Source organism: Dermacentor albipictus, chromosome 2 (genome assembly GCF_038994185.2).
Source record: "Dermacentor albipictus isolate Rhodes 1998 colony chromosome 2, USDA_Dalb.pri_finalv2, whole genome shotgun sequence".
Classification (NCBI taxonomy): Eukaryota; Metazoa; Arthropoda; class Arachnida; order Ixodida; family Ixodidae; genus Dermacentor; species Dermacentor albipictus.
This window is the reverse complement of record NC_091822.1, coordinates 163,555,117-163,573,668: the sequence shown is the minus strand read 5'-3', so window position 1 is coordinate 163,573,668 and position 18,552 is coordinate 163,555,117. Positions and strand designations below refer to the sequence as shown.

The window sequence follows — 18,552 nt, the reverse complement described above, 5'->3', positions numbered from 1 at the left end:
ATGCTCTCATCATGGGGTTGAACATGGTTGCGTGACATAATGGACACTTCAGAAGTTGAACAGCTCGGTGTCGTGATCGAGGTTTTTGACAAATGAAGATGTTTCCAAAAACGAAATTATTCGCCGTATGGCTGCCGTATGCGTTGAACATTGCGTTTCATTGGCGCCTAAGAGGCGTTGTAGCAAACTGTTCAAAGAAGCACATGAAAGTTACAAAGACGATTCATGGCCGGAGCAAAGTCACCGTGAAATCACCCCCAATACAATTAAAAAGGCCGTGGTTGCTCAGTGGCTATGGTGTTGGCTATGGCTGCTGAGCACGAGGTCGCGGGATTGAATCCCGGTCACGGCGGCTGCATTTCGATGGAGGCGAAATGCGAAAACACCCGTGTACTTAGATTTAAGTGCACGTCAAAGAACCCCAGATGAGGGTGACGACTTTTTGTCTGCAATTGTGACCGGGGATGACTCATGGTGCCCCTACTACTAGCCTGAAACACTACGGGAAATCTTACAGCGGAAACATTTGAATCCACCACTCTCAAGGAAAACAAAGGCCTCAGTTGTGCCGGAAAAGCGTTGACTTCTTTTTAGATCGTTAGGGGCCACTATTGATCGAATTTTCTAAACCTGGAGAGACTCTAAATCGTTTCAGATATTGTGAAAGATCGGATCGGCTGCGTGTCGCAATTAAGAACAAACGACGTGGAAAATTGAGCATTGGGGACATCTTGCTTCACGACATTGCCCGTTCCCGCGTCGCTGATGTGGCTAATACAAAACTGGCAAAGTTCAAGTGGGAAACGCTGCAACATCCCTCATGCAGCCCAGACCTGTTGCCTTGCGCCTTCCACATTTGGTGAAATTTGAAGAAACTGCTCAAGGAAACCAGATTCGTGTCGGAAGATGACGTGTAGTCATTTACAGATCTTTGAGGCAGCAACCCAGGGAGTTTTATGAGACGGGAATTACGCGACTCGTTAGTAGGACAAGTGTCTAAATACTCATGCAGACTACTTTTATTTAAAGTACCCCGTTTGTCATATATTCGCATTGGCTCACTTTCGTTTGACTCGCCCTCGTATATGTTGCAGAACTCCTGCTTGTTATATGTGCTCTCTGTTGCGACTGTAATTTCGGAGCAAGTACTCGCAATGTACAACCGGTGACAGCTGCTCCTGCGCAATACATTCTAACAAAGGAAAACGTCATTGAGATTTTCCCCTGGTCGTTGCATATGTACGAAAATGTAAACACGGTTGTTGAATGATATATATATATCAGGCCGAGCTGCAAAGTGAGCCCCCCCCCCCCCCCCCCCCCCCGAACGAAATTTCTGGCTACGCCACTGCCCGAGGGGTAGCGGGGGTGGAGGGGCATCAAAGCTGAAAGCAGGGCGGCCCGTGGGTTGGGGCCGCGGAGGCCGAAGCATGCCAGCGGTGTGCAAACTCGGCTGTCTGTAGTAGCGGACGGCCGATCTACACACTTGGCATGCGCAGGCCTCGCTCAGCCCCAACCCACGCACCACTCCGGGTTCCAGCTTTGATGTCCACACTGCCGCTTTGATTTGATGTCCAGGAGGCGCCGCCAATACAATGGAATCTTGATGATACGAATCTCACGGAGTCGCGAAAAATATTTATTCGTATCATCGAAACAATTAAAACTAGCTCAATTAAAGCGTCAGAGGTGAACTCACTCAGGCACACGTACGTAAAAAGCATTTATTTCTTGGAGGAAAAGTCTAATGTCCTTCTGCTTCTTTTTATGCGAAGCATATTACGAGGGCTCAACCCAGCTCCTCAGGCGCGGCGGTGACCATGAAATCACGTGACACCGTGACGTCACGACAGAGGAGAACCGGCGCTCCAACTCCCGCCGTCGCTCGCGGCGTCGCGCCCCGCATCGGACGCGGTGCGCGTCGAGCAACGCAGCGTTCGGCGCGACAACGAAATGTGCGCCTGAGCAAGCGCCGCACGCCTGAGCCGACGCCGACGACACCGGCTTTTCTGCGACACGAGCTCCTTAACGCTGTCGCGTTAAAATAAAGGCTAGTATGCTTCGCATCCTGGGCTTAACCTTAGCTAAGCCACAGCCATTTTTCTTTGTCAGGTCAATTAGCAGACTTTGTTCAAGTCCATAAAAACGCGCGCACGTGTCGTCGCCGATTTCGTTCCTAACTGTCCGGCTCCGCGTCCGTCCGCTGGAATCGTGCCAACTGTGGCCTCTCCGCGCAGCGGCGCAACCTCCTCCCCTCCTTAGCAACCGGCGTGCGCCGGTCGAGGGCGCAGCTGCGCATAGCAACCGTGACGTCACACAGTAGCTGTAGAACGAGCGCGCGGGCGTCGGCGGTGGCAGCTGAACCATTGGCTGTACCGCTGCTCCTTCGTCAGGCATAGTAGTAAGTAGGGGTGTGCGAATATTCGAAATTTCGAATACGAATCGAATATTTTCCTTATTCGAAGAGTATTCGTTTCGAGAAATGCATATTCGTAAATTCCCGAATATTCGAGGACGGCCGAATAATGGTCGAAACGGCGAATATTCGGACAGACTGTGAATAATTTAGCAATTAACGCATTATATGCTTGCTCCACATTGTCCTAAGAACATGTTTATTCACTGAGAGCTTCACATGATCCACTTAATATCTGTATGCTCTGCATCAAGACGGCAAGTTGGGCCAGTTGGTTGGGATTCATAGTAAGGTTCGTTACAGCGCAACAGAAAACAAGGACAAAAGAAGGTACAAAACGACGACACAGCGTCACAGCACTGTGATCTTAAGTGCTGTAACGAACCTTACTATGAATGTGTACGCTCTGTTGCTGTCTATCTGCATCAGGCCCGTGAGACATGATCAGTTTCGATTTTTTTTTTACCAAGCTTTATTCCAGGGCTCTTTCATAACAATATATGATGTACTTTCGGGCTCTGTAAGTATGCGCAATAAAATATGCACCTAGAAAGCGTTACCTGAACAAATGTTGTCACACTGCATAGAGGGCCCTTACTTTCTGAATATGTTGAGCAGTCAATTTTCCTTCGCGGTAATCTGTAACAAGCGTTTACCTGACAGAGCATTGCCTGACATTACCTGAGTGCATTACCTATAATGATTGCCTCTTTAACTTGAAGCAGCCTATTAAAATGCAATATTATTTTTAAAAGGGTAATAAAACTATTGTTACATCGTTTTGCAATTTTTTAATACTACACATATATTCGATTCGATATTCGAAGACAGTTTTTCGCCTTATTCGTATTCGATTCGTATTCGAAAATTTTGATATTCGCACACCCCTAGTAGTAAGTGATTTTAGAATGAGAAAAAAAGAGATAAGTGCAGTACTGTAACTGTCTCGCTTAGAAGGTCACCTCAACAGTACTGCACGGGGGAAGGGTAATGGGAATAAAAGAGTGTCGAGAAATAGAGATGGAAGAAGACGAGCGCAAGTCCGTGAAGGAGAGAAAAAAAAAGCGAAGAACGGGGCTTATGGCCGCGTGTATAGGTTTGAGGTCTCAAAGAACTCAACGAGAGCTGGGAAGGCTCTTTTGAGTAAGCCCGCAAAACCCCTAAGGAACTGGAAGTCCTCAGGACGGGCTGTGTGTATACCAAGGCGTCGATAGGAGGCGATTAGGACTTCACGAGCGGAGCTTCATGCCGCGCAGTCGAGAAGGATGTGACTCAAGAGTTTCATTCACGCCAGCAGTGCAGTTCTGGCAAACACAACTGATTGCGCCTGAATGGCGGGGGATCCGCTCTGCTGTGTTAAAGTAACCAACGCGGAGGCGGAACAAAAGGGCCCTATCGGCGCGTAGTAGTCCGAGCTTTGGTAGCGGCCGGGGTGGATCGCCGGCGGCGACGCGGCTGTCCGGGTGTTTGAATCTAACTGCATTTGATACCAGTTGGCGTGCAGTGTCAAACAGCGAGACGAAGTTGGAAAGAGGTGTGACACGAGAGTGAGCGTCCTTGGCGAGCTGATCGGCTTGTTCGTTACCTTCGTTTCCGACATGTGAGGGAACTTTATGGTAAATGAGATCACAGCCCATTTCTTGCGCGTAATTAAACATTAAGGAAAGTCGTTGCGCAATGAGGGGGCGCCTCTCCGCTCTGGCGAGCGTGACAGAGCGTGAGTAGTGCCGCGCGGGGAGTCCGTGAGTACAACGACTGACGGGGGGAGGCGCTCGAGAAGCAGATCTGCGAGGGGCTTTAGCCTCTATAGGCGATGCACGAGGCGTATAGCTCGCATCAGGGATTTCGTTCCGCGCGCTCTTCCTCATGAAGTCCGCATCGCAGTTTACGCTGACGACATAGCCCTTTTCGCCACCGGACCCACTCCCCGTGGCCGGCAGGTTCGTGAAAGCATTCAATGCGCCCTCAATGCTGTCGAAGGCTTCCTTTCTGAAATAGGCCTCAATCTTTCGCCTACCAAAACTGAGGCCCTGCTCGTACACCCTCGTCTTAAAGCGCGCTTCGAGGTTCCTCGTCTCAGTCTACGCGGCGTTTCTCTCCCGTGGGCTCGCAAAGCTCGATACCTTGGCGTCCTTATAGACCACCGTCTTAGCTTCAGGCCAGCTGTGATCGCCCTTCACAAGAGCGCCACCAAAGTTGCCAGTGCCGCGCGTTCACTCCTAGCTCGAGGCCGCGTCTGCTCTCCGCAACTTGCTCTCAGAGTGTGCAATGCTGTCGCGTCCTCGAGAATCCCGTACGGTCTCCCCTCGGCGTCTCTCAAACCTGCTCTGTGGCGGTCACTCGACCTGCAGCACAGAATCGTCATACCCAAGCTCAAGTTTGGGCGCGCGACGACAGCGCCCACTGCTGCCCCAGCGAGCGAGCAGTGCAAAACTGGGGATAGATGGCGCCCGCGCCGCCAGGCGCAACCAGTTTGCAGGCGGCCACTGCACGCGCGCGCCCGCGCTGTTCAGTCGAGCCGGGGCATTGCGCCGCCAGCTGGGAACGTTGTCAAAAGGCTTCTTGCGCGAAGTTGAGTTTCCACAATGGCAAAAGCGGCCCCGCCGAAGCGATAGCGCGGTCCGAAGTACTGCTGTGTCGTGGGCTGGTGTGTCGTAACGAGCCCCTAATTCTCGTACCTTCAATACTGGCACAGTTACTTCACTGAAGCAGTGCATTCTACAGCATGAATGTTTTTATAACTCATTTGGGAAAAGGTCCAAGACATCTTGTTCTAGGCGTCTCTTTGGCTTTCCGCTTGGCTTGCCCCATTTCTGGGGCTGGCTGATGCATGAATTTACTTCTTTACTGTTGACGTAAATGCACACCGCAGCTGCGTGCTTGCACTGAGCCGTGATGCCAGCTTTGCAGTGCACCTTCTTGTCGAAAGCAAGAATTCCTCTTTTCATGACACGACCACTGCAGCTATGAAAGAATGAAAATAAGGGCGAGACAGTGAAGCCATTTACCACTACTTTTCAAATGCAGCTGCCTTCCAAACTTGCCTCTACAAATATTCAGCAACATGGCATGGTGCGCATTTCCAAAGCTAACTCCAAGTTTGCACCTCTGCCACAATACTCCAGCCTGCCCTATAAAGCGAAAATAAAGGCAACATAATATGGGGCGCTATAACGTAAAACTATTCCAAACTTTTCTATTCCAATTCTGCTATCAGCCCTCCGCGATTGGTCAAAAACTTTTTTCGACCACCCTCCACTTCACCTGTCTGTCACGCGATGTTACAAAAACCGGAATACCTCCCCATCTGATATGATGTGTGCACACTGATTATGCATGATTTGACAGAAAAAAGAAAAACAGTTCTTTCTGATTCGACCCCTTTTCGCCATTAGCCCTCGGCTATTGGTGAAAAGTTTTCGGGGTGCACCCACTTCACCTGCCTGTCACGCGACGTCACAAAACCGCACGAACTCACCACGTCAAAGTGACGTGTACGCGATAAAGATGCATTAATATGCCGAACAAAACTGAATTTTTTTCGGAATAGCCGCAGGCTGCCCCGTTCCGAAAGGAATAAAAGATAGCTGCCGCCGATCGCTGAGACGCTGACTACTCGCACCTGCCGGAGAGCATGGGTGTATTTGCGTATAATAAAACTTCTTGCGTGACCGTGTAACGTTTTCAAGAACTTTCGGCACGTTTACTACCTCATTCTGCCAACTTTTCTTTGCTGAGGGTCAATTTTAGCGTCATTCTTAAGCTTCCGTTGCATGCCGCCGCGATTTTCGACCAGCCACCACAAGCTAAGTAAGGGAAAGCCGACCAATCGCAGACGCCAGCACCACCCTCTTCATCCGGTTATCGGTTTTCAGTACAGTGGCTCGGCCCCATCGAATCCCTCTCCACTTGAGCGTTCTGCTCGCTTCTTGTGAGCCAATTAGATACAACAAGCCGCTCAGTGTAAGCAATGTTATTCGTTTTTCAAGCAAACAAAAGGGACGTCCTATGAACGAGGAGAGCGTTTGATTGGTCTGTTCAGACAACCCTATGGGTGACCGCCCGGTGCTTGCGTCGGTGGTTACGCAAATTTGACGTCAGGAAATTGGAATAGAAACATATTGGAATAGTTTTACGTTATAGGGCCCATGCTTACGTTTACTAATATAAACATTCAGCACAGTGTTTCGAGTGTGCGTTCACTAGCGCGCTAATTACGCGAGCGCATCACGCGCACGGTACCATATCGCGCCTTTAATTCTGCATCACTCACACTGAACTGCGTTCGCGCAGCAGGTTTTATGCGCCTGTAAAGCCGGTACTTTAACAAAACTCGAGTGCAATCATGACGCGACCGCCGAAATCAACGAGGTGAGCAGTTCAACTAGCTTCGCAGTGCTTACATTTCAGCTGCCTCGCCGCCGAGTCAGTGGGTGATCCTCTAACGGGCGAAGCACAAGTGTTGTATCTTCCCAGGCTTTTCAGTGGGATGCCATGGCCGTACAATTATTTTTTTTTTCGCACGCCGCAAACGTTCGACTTCGACAGCAGACGACAACAACTGTAAGGCTGCCATATCAAAACAACTAAAGCATACGCTTCATATTCGACAACGAAAAACATCGAGAGTGCGCGGCTTCATTTCGCAGTGTGTATAGACAATCAGTATTTTTAACATATGACAGAATGACCCTCACCTCGAGGTACACGTCGTACACGATATGAAATACATTTTGCATTGAGCTGTGCATCGTTGCCGTTGATTGTCTGCTCCAAAGAGTTTGCGTGACTGACGAGCTTTTTTCCTTTTAACAAGTTGGCTTTCCTAAAATAGCTGGCCGATCTTTTTGAAGCCGCACTGAAGGCGATACATTGTGACGCGCCGCACGTGCAAAGCGAGGAGAGGGCCCTGCACGTGCACAAAAAGCGAGCGGCTGCAGCGCGGCGCAGCAGAAATGCGAAGCGGATATTCCCAGTTTCGACTTTTTCTGCCACAGATGGCGCTACCCGTCAGGAGCAGTGGCGCCGCTCGCGGTGCTTGGGTCCCCCTCTCACTACGAGCGTAAAGGCGCGCCGTAAACCACGTCGAGCGCCTTCAACGCACGCCGCAGGGGCAAAAGCTCGTCACGCGCTTTCACTCTCTCCCCCACTCTGGCATGGGACGGCGAGCAACGGACTTTCACTCGCTTGTGAAAATCTCCCCCGCCAGCGGCTGGCTCCCGACCCTTCCCTATCGTTACCGCCCGCTTTGCATCCGTACGACAGTACCCGGGGTGAAAAGCAAGCGGAGCACACCCACTTGCGCGATCCTTCAGGAGATCGCCGCCACCTTTGAAGAAAGACTGTCGGGTCGCGTGCTAGTTTTCACCGACGGCTCCGTTCTTACGACTCCTCATCCGTGGCATGTGTGATTCCTGAACTTTCGCTGTATAGGGCGTGCCGCCTCTGCCGCGGCTTTTCCTCAACCCTTGCCGAAATCGCCGCCCTTAACCTGGCTGCAGATCTTAGAGTTCCAGTGACTCTAGCAGATCTTAAAGCCCCTCAATTTTCCAAAAGTAGCGCCATTCTTAGATCTTTCCGCCACCCCGCTCACCCAGGCGCTTCCTCCTCCACCCCTCCTGTCGCCCCAGCCTCCTCCGCTCCCCCATTGACCAATCTGTGTCACGTGAAAGCATGCCCCGCGCTTTTGTATATTTTTTCTTTCCGGCGCAGAGCAGGCGCCGCGCTTTTGTATATCTTTTCTTTGCAGCGCGCTGCGACCCCCATTCTTGGGCCTACGCGACGAAAGTATGGCAGGCGGTTTGAAGGAGCGCGGTAGTTTTATACAATGTGTTAGGGCCGAGTGCTTAATTGCGATGCTGTGCTGCTGCGCCTACGGTTGCCACAACAGACCCAGTGACGGCAAAAAGCTTTTTGCTTTACCATCCGCCGGGCGCAACGCAAAACGAAGAAAAGTGTGGATTCACAAGATCGGGCGGGCTGACTTCGAACAAGTGGCAAAGAACGCGCGGCTTTGTGAAGTAAGTGCCACGGCTCCTCCAACCTCTTCTTTTGACGCCCGTGTCAAAACGGGCCCGTGTCCAGTGCGTTGGGCGGCGCGTTAAAGAACCCCAGCTGGAAAAAAATTAATCCGGAGCCCCCATTATGTCGTGCCTTATGAGATCGTGGTGTTGGGATGTAAAACCCAAGAATCAACTTTTTTTCTGTCTTGTGTGCCTTGACTGTTCCAGTTAACGGAACACTGCTTCCTTGTGAAAACTTACAACGCAAAAGTATACAGACGCACGTAGTATGCAGAGATAAAATTAGCACTTCAACAAGAGTGTTGCTGGTGCCAATGAGGGGAGGGGGATAATTATTTTGTGAACCTCTTTCCAGTTGTCCCATCAAGTTCCTTCTTTTTTTTTCTATCAAATTCTAACCATTTGCACTGTAATAAATAAATAACGATTTCATATGCTGGTACGTTGTTCAAATTATCTATACTGCCTATGTGTGAAAACGTTGCACATGGCCACCACAACCTGTGCATGAGCTACGTACATCTGTAAAAGGCGCGGAACAGAAACGGCCCTGCTGCCAGGCATTGCTGACCGCAGACAGTCGGAATCTCTCACGCGCCGGCCGAACAAAAGCATCCTGCAGGCACGTAAATTAACCTACGAAACCACGTGCACACACTTTCACGCTGTCAAAACCTGAAACTCTGGTACTTACTCGCGGGTCTGAGCACACCGCGTGCTTGTGTCGTGTTTCAGCAACACGAACTTTCAACGTGCGCGCGCTTTATGCGTTAAATGCGCCTTGAATATGGTGCTTTTCTCTATTTCTTCCGCAAATCCGACACGACGTTCTTAAGGCCAGTTACCGACTGACAAAGCAAGATCTAGATTGAAAAAACTGCTCCGCAGGACTCGAACGAACTTTTCCGCGGATTTCCTCCCGTAGCGTGTTAGCCGTCGTCTGCTACGGGAGGCCCACCACCGGCGGCGCCAGCGTCGAGGCCGCGCCGAGCGGAGGAGGAGGGAAGTGAATGGCGCTACTTTGGGAGATTGAGGGGCTTTACGCTTTCTGGTTAAGCAGCGCCATCTGGCGACCACCTAGGTAAGTTCCATGCGCTGCCGCTGCCTATTTTCCTACCACTGCGGTTTCCCTACTCTAAAGCTGGTTCTTTATCCCTTGCATACGCGAGATTGAGCCGCGAGCCCCCGCCGGCTCACCCTTGCGCACTTTTACTCGCACACAAAGCATACGGTGCGCGGCGACGATTTTATTGCCTTAATTATACGGAGTTTCACGGCAATGGCGACGACGACAGCAGATATGTGCCTGGAGTGTCCATATAATTGGTATCAGATTGATGAAAGAAAATATCTAAGCACTGTAAGGATTGGTGCGATGCATAATAAGCTGACGAAAATTTCTATTTTCGCTCCGATTATCTTAATATTACCCCTTGTATTAAATCGGGTTTGTATGATATTAGGCTTTCTACAGTAACGCTGGTCTTTGCATCTTATTTGCCACAACCCACAAAGGCAACAAGTGCCATGTCAGTGACTGCATTTCTAATTTTGTGTATCGCTTATTCTGTTGCACAAGCACATTGTAATACAGCATAATAATTTTGACATAAGGGAAATATCTTACCCACTTGTCCACCAGCCGGAACGGCATCAAATGCATCGGCGTTGGCAAGAAATTCTTGCGCAGCGCCGACGTCCGTAACCCTCACTACAATATCGTCGTTCGCGAGGAGCTGGACGGTCATCTGTAAAAGGAAGATTTGTTCTAGCATTCTGCTGCCGTACCTCACCCCTCCTCCCCCAACAAATTATCACAAGCAAATCCCAACCTTACAGATATCTAACGTTCGTGAGCATAGCAGGGAATATAATGCAATAGCGAAAAAAGGACAATTTCATTTCTGAAGCAATATTGGTGTTCGCGGAAACAGAGGCATCCCAGCATTGCAGTAATAACGAAAATAACCACTAATAAGAGGTGTACACTTTTCTAGGACACATGCGCACTTTTTCAACGATAAAATTTACCTTCAGACGCAGCACACAAGCAGCAAAAGAACTTCGAAGGGCAGTGACTGATAAGCAGCACATATTTTTGAGGTTAGTAGTGACTTTTTCAGTGACATAGCTTCTAGCGCGAAAGAAACTGTTAACAGAAAAAAGAGACTGAGTAAGACAGAGGGCTATGGGCGTCTTGCGCTGGAGTTTGGTAGTGTTATTAGTGTTCCTGTATATGCTCCCGCTCCCTGCGGGAGCATATACAGGAACACTAGTGATAGCCATCGGTTGCGGCAGTGACGGGCGACGTGGTCGATGCGACAGCACTGGAAGCAGATCGGCCTGTCATGAGGGGTACGCCATTCGGACGGGTCGCGGCGAGATGTGGCAGAAAAGGACTGCCGGGGACGAGGAGGGCCGCTAGATAACTGGGGAACGTTGGGTCGAGACGTGCAACACACGGTGTTCAGACCCATGTTTTCAAATTCCTGTCTGACGACGGCCTGAATCATCGCAATGGTGGTTGCGGGCGAATCGGGAGGCGTCGTGGAGAAGGCTGGCGAACAGGCGGCCTCAAGTTCGCGGCGAACAATACGGGTGACATCGTCACAGGTAGTGGTCTGACGCGGTCGACCCTCACATGTTGACGTAGCAGCAGTGTTGGGTAGCCGCGCAATGTGGTGTGAGATACGGCGGCTCTTAGCCTGCTCAAGTGGGAGATACGGCGGCTCTTGGCCTGCTCAAGGCGACGGCATTCATTTATAATGGGGTCGATAGTCGAGACGTTACCGAAAACAAGCAAACTGAAAGGGTCGTCGGCGATGCCTTTTAGCACATGTGCCACTTTATCTACTTCGGACATATTATCGTCAGCTTTACGGCATAGAGCCAAGACGTAGTAGTAGTAGTAGTAGTAGTAGTGATTTTGAAGATGAAAGGAAGAGAAAAGTGCAATGCCCTAACTGTCTCTCAAGGGAGGGCACCTCAACAGCATTGCACAGCGTAAGGGGAGTGGGGAGAAAAAGATTAGAGAGAGAATGAAAGAGAGCGGTAAAAAAAAAGACAAGAAGGTTAAAGAAGCAATGCGGGCCTTACAGCCGCGCTCTCAGCTGAGTCTCGACACAAAAGTCAAGGAGGGCAGCAAACGCCCTCTTGGCGATGGAGGCGTGGGCTGCGGGAAATAGGAGATGACCCTCCGAGCTGCAAGGAAGTCCCACTCGGCGATATGAAGCACAGAGCGTGGTGCGCTCAACGTCGAAGGATGGGCAACGCAGCAGAAGGTGTTCCAGTGTCTCATCTTCGCCGCATTCCGCACACGCGGGGCTGCCTGTTCCGTGCAGTCTGTGCAATCGGGCGGCCGTGCTGTAGCAGCCGACGCGCAGCCGCAGGAGAAAGGGGCGGTCCCAGCGAGAGAGGCCGGCGCGGGGGAGGAGGCGAGGGGGCGTCCCCGCAGCAACACGTGAGTCAGAATGATGCGCGCGGAGGGTGCGCAGTATGGCCGTCTTGGCCACGTCGAAGAGAGTGACAGAGGTGGCGAGGGGGAAGCGAGCCGCGAGAGCTTGCTTCGCAAGGGCGTCGGCTGCTTCGTTTCCGGGCAGGCCAATGTGCGCGGGGACCCACTGCAAAACCAAGTCGCAGCCCTGATTTACGACGTGGCGTAGTTTCGATCCCACGCGCTGCACAAGTGGGACACCGGCATATCCTTTCCGCAGCATACACAGAGCCGCGCGCGAGTCACTCAGGATCGCAGCAGACGAAACACCGTACTAGTGAAGGTCAGCCGCAAGGTCGATGGCCGCGAGTTCGGCGACTGTGGATGAGGCCGGGAAACGGAGACGGCACTGCCGGGACGCAGAAATGTCCGGTGCCGTGCACGCGGCAGCAGCGGAACCATCACTGAAGACAGAGCCGTCAGTGTAGACAAGGAGGCGGTCGCGTAGGTGTTCGTGAAGCAGTGCAGCCGTCTCCTGCTGCATGGCACACAGTGCTGTTCGGCGCTTGCTCGTGACGCCCGGGACGCTGATGTTAACGTCAAGCAGCGGGGAAGCGTGCGGCGATGGCGGCAAGGGAAGGAGTTGCGGCAGAGACGCAATGCGGGTGCTGAAGTCGGTGGCATGCTGACCCATGCCCGAGCTCTCGAGGGTGTGGAGGCGACACACGAGAGACTGGCCCTGTGGCGACCGTTGCAGGCGCTCGATGTGGTGAAGCGCCTGTTTCCTCGCACGAAGTGAGGGCGGCCAGTTTCCCGATTCGGCGAGAGTTGCCCCCACTTGCGAGAAGCGGGGAAGCGCGTACATCTGGCGAACTGCAGTGCGGTGTTCGACGTCAACGGCCCTCCAGTTGGCTGCACTGGCGTTGGTGAGCGGGAGCGCGTAGAACGCTCGCGAAGTTGCGATCGAGTTATAAACTCGGAGCGCAAGGTGCGGTGTGCAGCCACGGCCACGGGCGAGCAGGGAGCGTGCGGCGCCTGCAACTTTCCTTGAGTAATAATAATATTTGGGGTTTTACGTGCCAAAACCACTTTCTGATTATGAGGCACGCCGTAGTGGAGGACTCCGGAAATTTTGACCACCTGGGGTTCTTTAACGTGCACCTAAATCTAGGCACACGGGTGTTTTCGCATTTCGCCCCCATCGAAATGCGGCCACCGTGGCCGGGATTCGATCCCGCGACCTCGTGCTCAGCAGCCCAACACCATAGCCACTGAGCAACCACGGCGGGTAACTTTCCTTGAGTCCCTGCAGAGCTGGGTGGTGGCCGCATTAAGTTCAGTCGGCAGTCTATGTGGAGGCCCAAGTAGCGTACTTTTCTCTGCCACGGGAGGGGGCTTCCGCGCAGCGAGAGAGTGGGCACTTCGAAGCGTGCACGGCTAACACGGGGGTGAATAGAGAGTTTTAGCCCAGCGGGTTTACGGCCAGCGGAGCGGAGCGGGCGAGTGGAGACGCGACTGCGCATGCGCACCACGCTGAGACGGCCAGCGGTTTTACGGAGCAGCGTTTACGCCCGCTGGAAAGCACTCCCCAGCGGAGGGTATACGCAGCGCGCGAGCGTGCGTAAGGGCGCGCGGGCGTGTATGGGAAATGCAAGACGGCAGCCGCGAACATGAACGCCGGCAGTTCTGCATCGAAGACTGCGACTGCCGCGCTGACCCGTACATTAGTACTCAGTACATTATTAACAAATAATGCACTGAGAACATGTAATGTATTTTTATTCAACATTTCTTGCATAATAAAAGCAAAAGTAATTCAATTTCATTTCTCAGTAACTCCTATTCGAACCACTAGGTGGGGCAGCAGAGCGCCCCGCTCTTTACCCCGCTCGAGCGGGTGATCCGCTGGGCTAAAATTCTTTTTTCGCGAGCCGCTCCGCTGGCGCAACGGTGGAGACCGCTCCGCTCCGCTGGCCGTAAACCCGCTGGGCTAAAACTCTCTAATCATTAGCGCCTCGGTTTTTGACGCCGAGAGCTGAAGCCCCACGCTAGTGAGGCATTCGTCCACGGCGTTGATCGCCGACTGAAGAGATTGGCGCACTTGGTAGCCGTACTCCGTGGGTCCGCTAGCGAAGAGAGCGATGTCGTCGGCGTAAATCGCCACACGGACTTCGAAGGCTGTCAGCTTCGGGATGAAATCGGGGAGCCTTGCAAGCGCCAGGTTGAAGGGGCTAAGAACACTGCCCTGAGGAACACCAGCGGTCACGCTACGGGGGGTGCTGAGCGCGTCGCCAACACGCACTCTGAGTGTTCGGTCGCTAAGGAAGGCCGACACATAGTCCAGTAGGCGGCCGGTGATGCGCAGCTTGGATGATGGTGTCGTGCGGAAGGCCGTCAAACGCGCGTTCGACATCGAGCTGCACCAGGTATGCGGCTTCGTGGCGGCTAAGCATGTGGAATAATTAGAGCCGCAACAGTAGTAAATTATGTATGCAAGGGCTCTGGAGCGTTCATGATCTAGAGCACCACTGCAGTGCAATGTGCCCAAGACCACGCAGGCAGTGGATTACTCTCATTACGAGCTCCGCTCGCTTCTATGTTGGCGCAGTTGGTCATGCGTGTGTTTTGGTACAGAATGACAAACTCTTCTATGGAATCGTATCATATATAGGCAATTCTGTGGAATCATAGATGTTGAAATATGGGTAATCTCTTACTGGTGTCCACGGAGTGTTCTTGGTGGCCAAGAGCCGTCTTCTATTGGCTGGCTGCAGTCGCCTTGGCCAGGTCCGTGATCTTAATGACGAATTTATGCTCCGATTTTTTTTAACGTAGAGCTGCAGAAGGAATATTGCTTTCAGTCTTTCTGCTGTCTTACAACAAGATGCCACGAGTATATGCACATCTTAGCAATACTTAACATACGTGAGCATATTAAAGAACATAATGAAATAACAAAATTTATGGCGATTTTATTGCTGAACTAAATTTGGCGGCCGCGGAAACTGATGCTTCCGAAGCATTGCATGACCAATGAAAAGAACCATGGAGAGGTGTACGAGGAGCACTTGTCTGTCGATACTCCCAGGGCACCTACATCCCGGTGGCATTCTTAAAATTGCTAGTAGATACAGCGGGGCGGGGTGTTTGTTCTTTCGCTTGACGTTTCTGCACAGCCGCGAGCAAGAGCGGCTGCGACAGAGAAATTCTATATTGGAGCCTTTGCTCCTTGAATATGTGACTCTGCCTAGGCAGTAAGGAGGAGGTTTCTTCGCATATGTTGTAGAATTGCCCCCTAGACATGCCGGAATTGCGGAGTGCAGTCGAGTTTGTTTATGCTCTGCCACTGGCTGCCCGCGCGGTGTGGCAGTGGGCATGGACGCTGGGGTCGCTGGCAACCGAATGGCCGACCCTCTGGCAAGGGAGCTTCTTTCCTGCCCCTCAGAGCGGGGGCCATAGGAGCTTGACGACCCATACCCCATCCACCCGGACCCAGTCCAGGCGAAGGCGGCGTGATGAGCTGCGCTCCGGAAACATCCCAGAAAATCCTGCGCTCGTTCCAGGGAAGTTCACCCGTGCTGAAGCCACGCCTGCGACGCATCGTCAGGGCGACAGTGACACCAGCCTGCCGCACCAGGATGCGTCTCCAGTCACTTACCGATCCTGCCCAAGGAACCCGCTGCTGGATCGGAAACATACTATAGCACTGCAGGAGAGCGATAGCCACTCTCCCCGCTACTGTGGGGCCTCAGGATTTGGATGCCTGGCACTAGCAAACGCCTCATATTCCAGTCGTTACTTCGATTTCTACAAGACTCAAAATGGTCATATACACCTGAACTGACTTCCTCCTCTGTCCCTACCTTCACCCCAATGGATCCACTTCCAGGGCGCGGAAAGCTTTTATGGTTATTTAATTAAACTCTCACAAGAACAACAATATAGCAACACAACAGCAACAACATTAAGCGACAAAAAGGCAGAAATAGTTGCACTGTGCATGCCAACGCCAGGCCGGTAAATTCCTAATTCCTCTTTAGAAAACACGGGGAAGGTGGGACCGACGTCCGTTCGTGCAGCACTCCCTCCATCCAGAGGACGCGCTCTACCCTGGCGCCACCTCGCAGCCATCGTTGCCACAAAGCACGCGTCATGTGGGGCACTATGCTCTTATTCTCACGCTTTCACCGCACCCTCTTCTCCCCCGCTTTCGTCCTCACGATCTCTGCACTATCGCCACATTTCATTTTCCGCTGCACTCCGTGTCGCTCTTTGACCCTTCGCCGTTGTGCTCGTTCGCTCTGTTACGCTGACACTTGGCTATGGGCTCCCTGCAATGGTCAGGCGGCGCGGCGATCGGCTCAGCCGTCAGCGCCACCGTGTCAGTTGCGCGAAACACTGAGGCGGCCGCTGCTGCGGAGGCATGCTTTTGCGGCGCTCGTTTGAAGCATTTCGAACGTTTTACATTCCGGTTTTAAGGCAATCGAAAACGTGGAGGCCCATTTTTTACCACCGACGCTTGAGAAAGGACGTCAAATTTACGACTGCAACCACGTATACCGTGTCAAAGAAGTAAACAGCACGGACATTACAGTGAGGTGCTTAAATCAAATTGTGTTTTAGGTGCCAAATCCACGATCTGATTAGGAGGCACGCCGTGGCGGGAGACTCCGGAATAATTTGGACCACCTGGGGTTCTTTAATGTGGACCTAAATCTAATTACACGGGTGTTTTGGTATTTCGACCCCATCGAAATTCGGCCGCCGTGGCCGGGATTTACTCCCGCGACCTCGCGCTCAGCAGCCCAACACCGTAGCCACTAAGCAACCGCCGCAGGTCGCGAAGTATTTATCAGAACAAAGTAAGTACGCTTACGACGTCGATCTCAAAGTGCGTTAACAAATCATTATTTTATGCCACTTAAGTGAGCAGATACTGCCGTGGACGTCTCTGAACTGTAATTTGTCGCTTCCTTACTTGAGCGTGCCTTGCACCTCACATTGTAGAGGTTCTGGCGAATTGGCCAGTAAGTGCTTTTTTCTCCGTTGACAAAGTGCCTCGAGCATATTCTGGTGTTGTCGTTCGGGCTCGAATGTGAGAGACAGGCATTACCGCTGAAGCATCATAGATAGCAATCAGCTGAGATTAAACAACGTGAAGAATTAACAAACATGCGCTTGTGTGTGCGAGGGAAATGCTAATTTTCGAATAATCGACGTGTTCCGCAGTGTACTCCAACCTTAGTTCAGTTGTTCTAAGCGCCAGTAAACATCGGCACGAATGAGCTCGGTTCCAGCATTTGCGTCTTGATCTTGGCGTAGGAAGAAGCGCAGCGCATAGAAAGCTCCAGCACGGAGTGCTTACGAAGCTAGATTTGACACCTAACAACGACTGCGCGTTTGTTTTGGAGCAAGACGAGCTAAACAACTATCAAAACTGATTTACAACAGCCGGAATCAATTCACGCGTTTTTATGCAGCTGACGCTTTATTGCGTGTTTTTATAGATGCCGCTGCTGGCTCTTTTTCATTTCTTTTTCTTGTTGTTACACTTACGTCTTCGTTCTTTTAACAGAAAGTCGCAAGACCGACACGAACTGCGACGATCGACTTCAGCCGCCGGGTTGCTTCCCCTGGTTTTGAAGGGAAGCGGTACAATTTCATGCCGCCATCCCCTTTGCGGTTGTGACAGTCCTTAACGCAGCAGTATCTGCGCTTGTTCTTTTTGTTCATGCTTCTCCCGAAGGAGCTGCGAAGAGGCCGCGGGGAATCCATTGGAAAATTGGAAAAGCAGGCTTGCAGGCGGGCCTGAGCGCACCACGGGCAATGGTGAAATGACGGTGAGGGCCTACCCGCGGGTGCTCACCGCCGCTGCCAGGTGGCGCGACATGTACAGGCAAACTGCATTGCAGGGTGCCTGACTAATTGTGGGAGCAGCATTCATTGACCGAACTACAGCATTCGGTACTCTGAACCATTCTATTCTTTTGTACAACCTACAGTGACCTACGGCATCACTAGTCCTTCATGGCTAGCTAACTAATCGGTCTCAAGTTGTACATGGCAACGGTCAGCTTTCATCAGCCAACTTTGGCGTTCCTCAAGGTTGTATTATGAGGTCCCTTACAGTTCCTGTTGTTCATAAAGAATCTACCCGATGTGCTTACCAGTTACAAGTTCCTCTTGTATGCTGATTACACAACCATTTATTCTTCTCGCTAGTGATTGGCAGTAATGCAAGATCAGCGTAACACTGAACTTGGCAATATCGACAGGTGGTGCTCACTAAAGCACCAAAATATCTTCGAAACAGTCCATCAAAAAAAAAACATGTTTTGTTTCATAACCTTCAAACAACAGTTCCGCCTACTACAGGTGTATTATTAAGTAATCATATCCTACCAATATCTGACAGCGTTACAATTTTGGGTGCCATTTTATACAAGCTATATAATACGCATGGTTAGCTCATTTCTAAAATAAATTTCATTTTGTACTCACATCATCATCAAAACACGCAGCTATTTTCAACCTCATATCTCATATTCTTCGCTCGTTGCATATCATTGTTACGTACATTGCCATTTATCATACTGTAAGCAGACGCTGCGCAGACACGGTGGCGCGCATGAGCACACCTCGATGGGCACTCTGCGTTCCAATCAACTAAGAATTTGTTC

General features: G+C 51.5%; 1 protein-coding gene across 1 annotated transcript in view; it reads right to left on the bottom strand.

The window, feature by feature from the left end:
• LOC139055793 (uncharacterized) overlaps positions 1–18,552 on the bottom strand; it is a 42,019-nt gene that overhangs the window by 4,374 nt on the left and 19,093 nt on the right. The window contains exons 6-7 of the mRNA XM_070533341.1: positions 14,590–14,709; positions 10,067–10,187 (exon numbers count right to left, since the gene is read on the bottom strand). Of these exons, the coding sequence (XP_070389442.1) occupies positions 10,067–10,187; positions 14,590–14,709 (241 nt within the window). The remainder of the gene's footprint in view (positions 1–10,066; positions 10,188–14,589; positions 14,710–18,552) is intronic.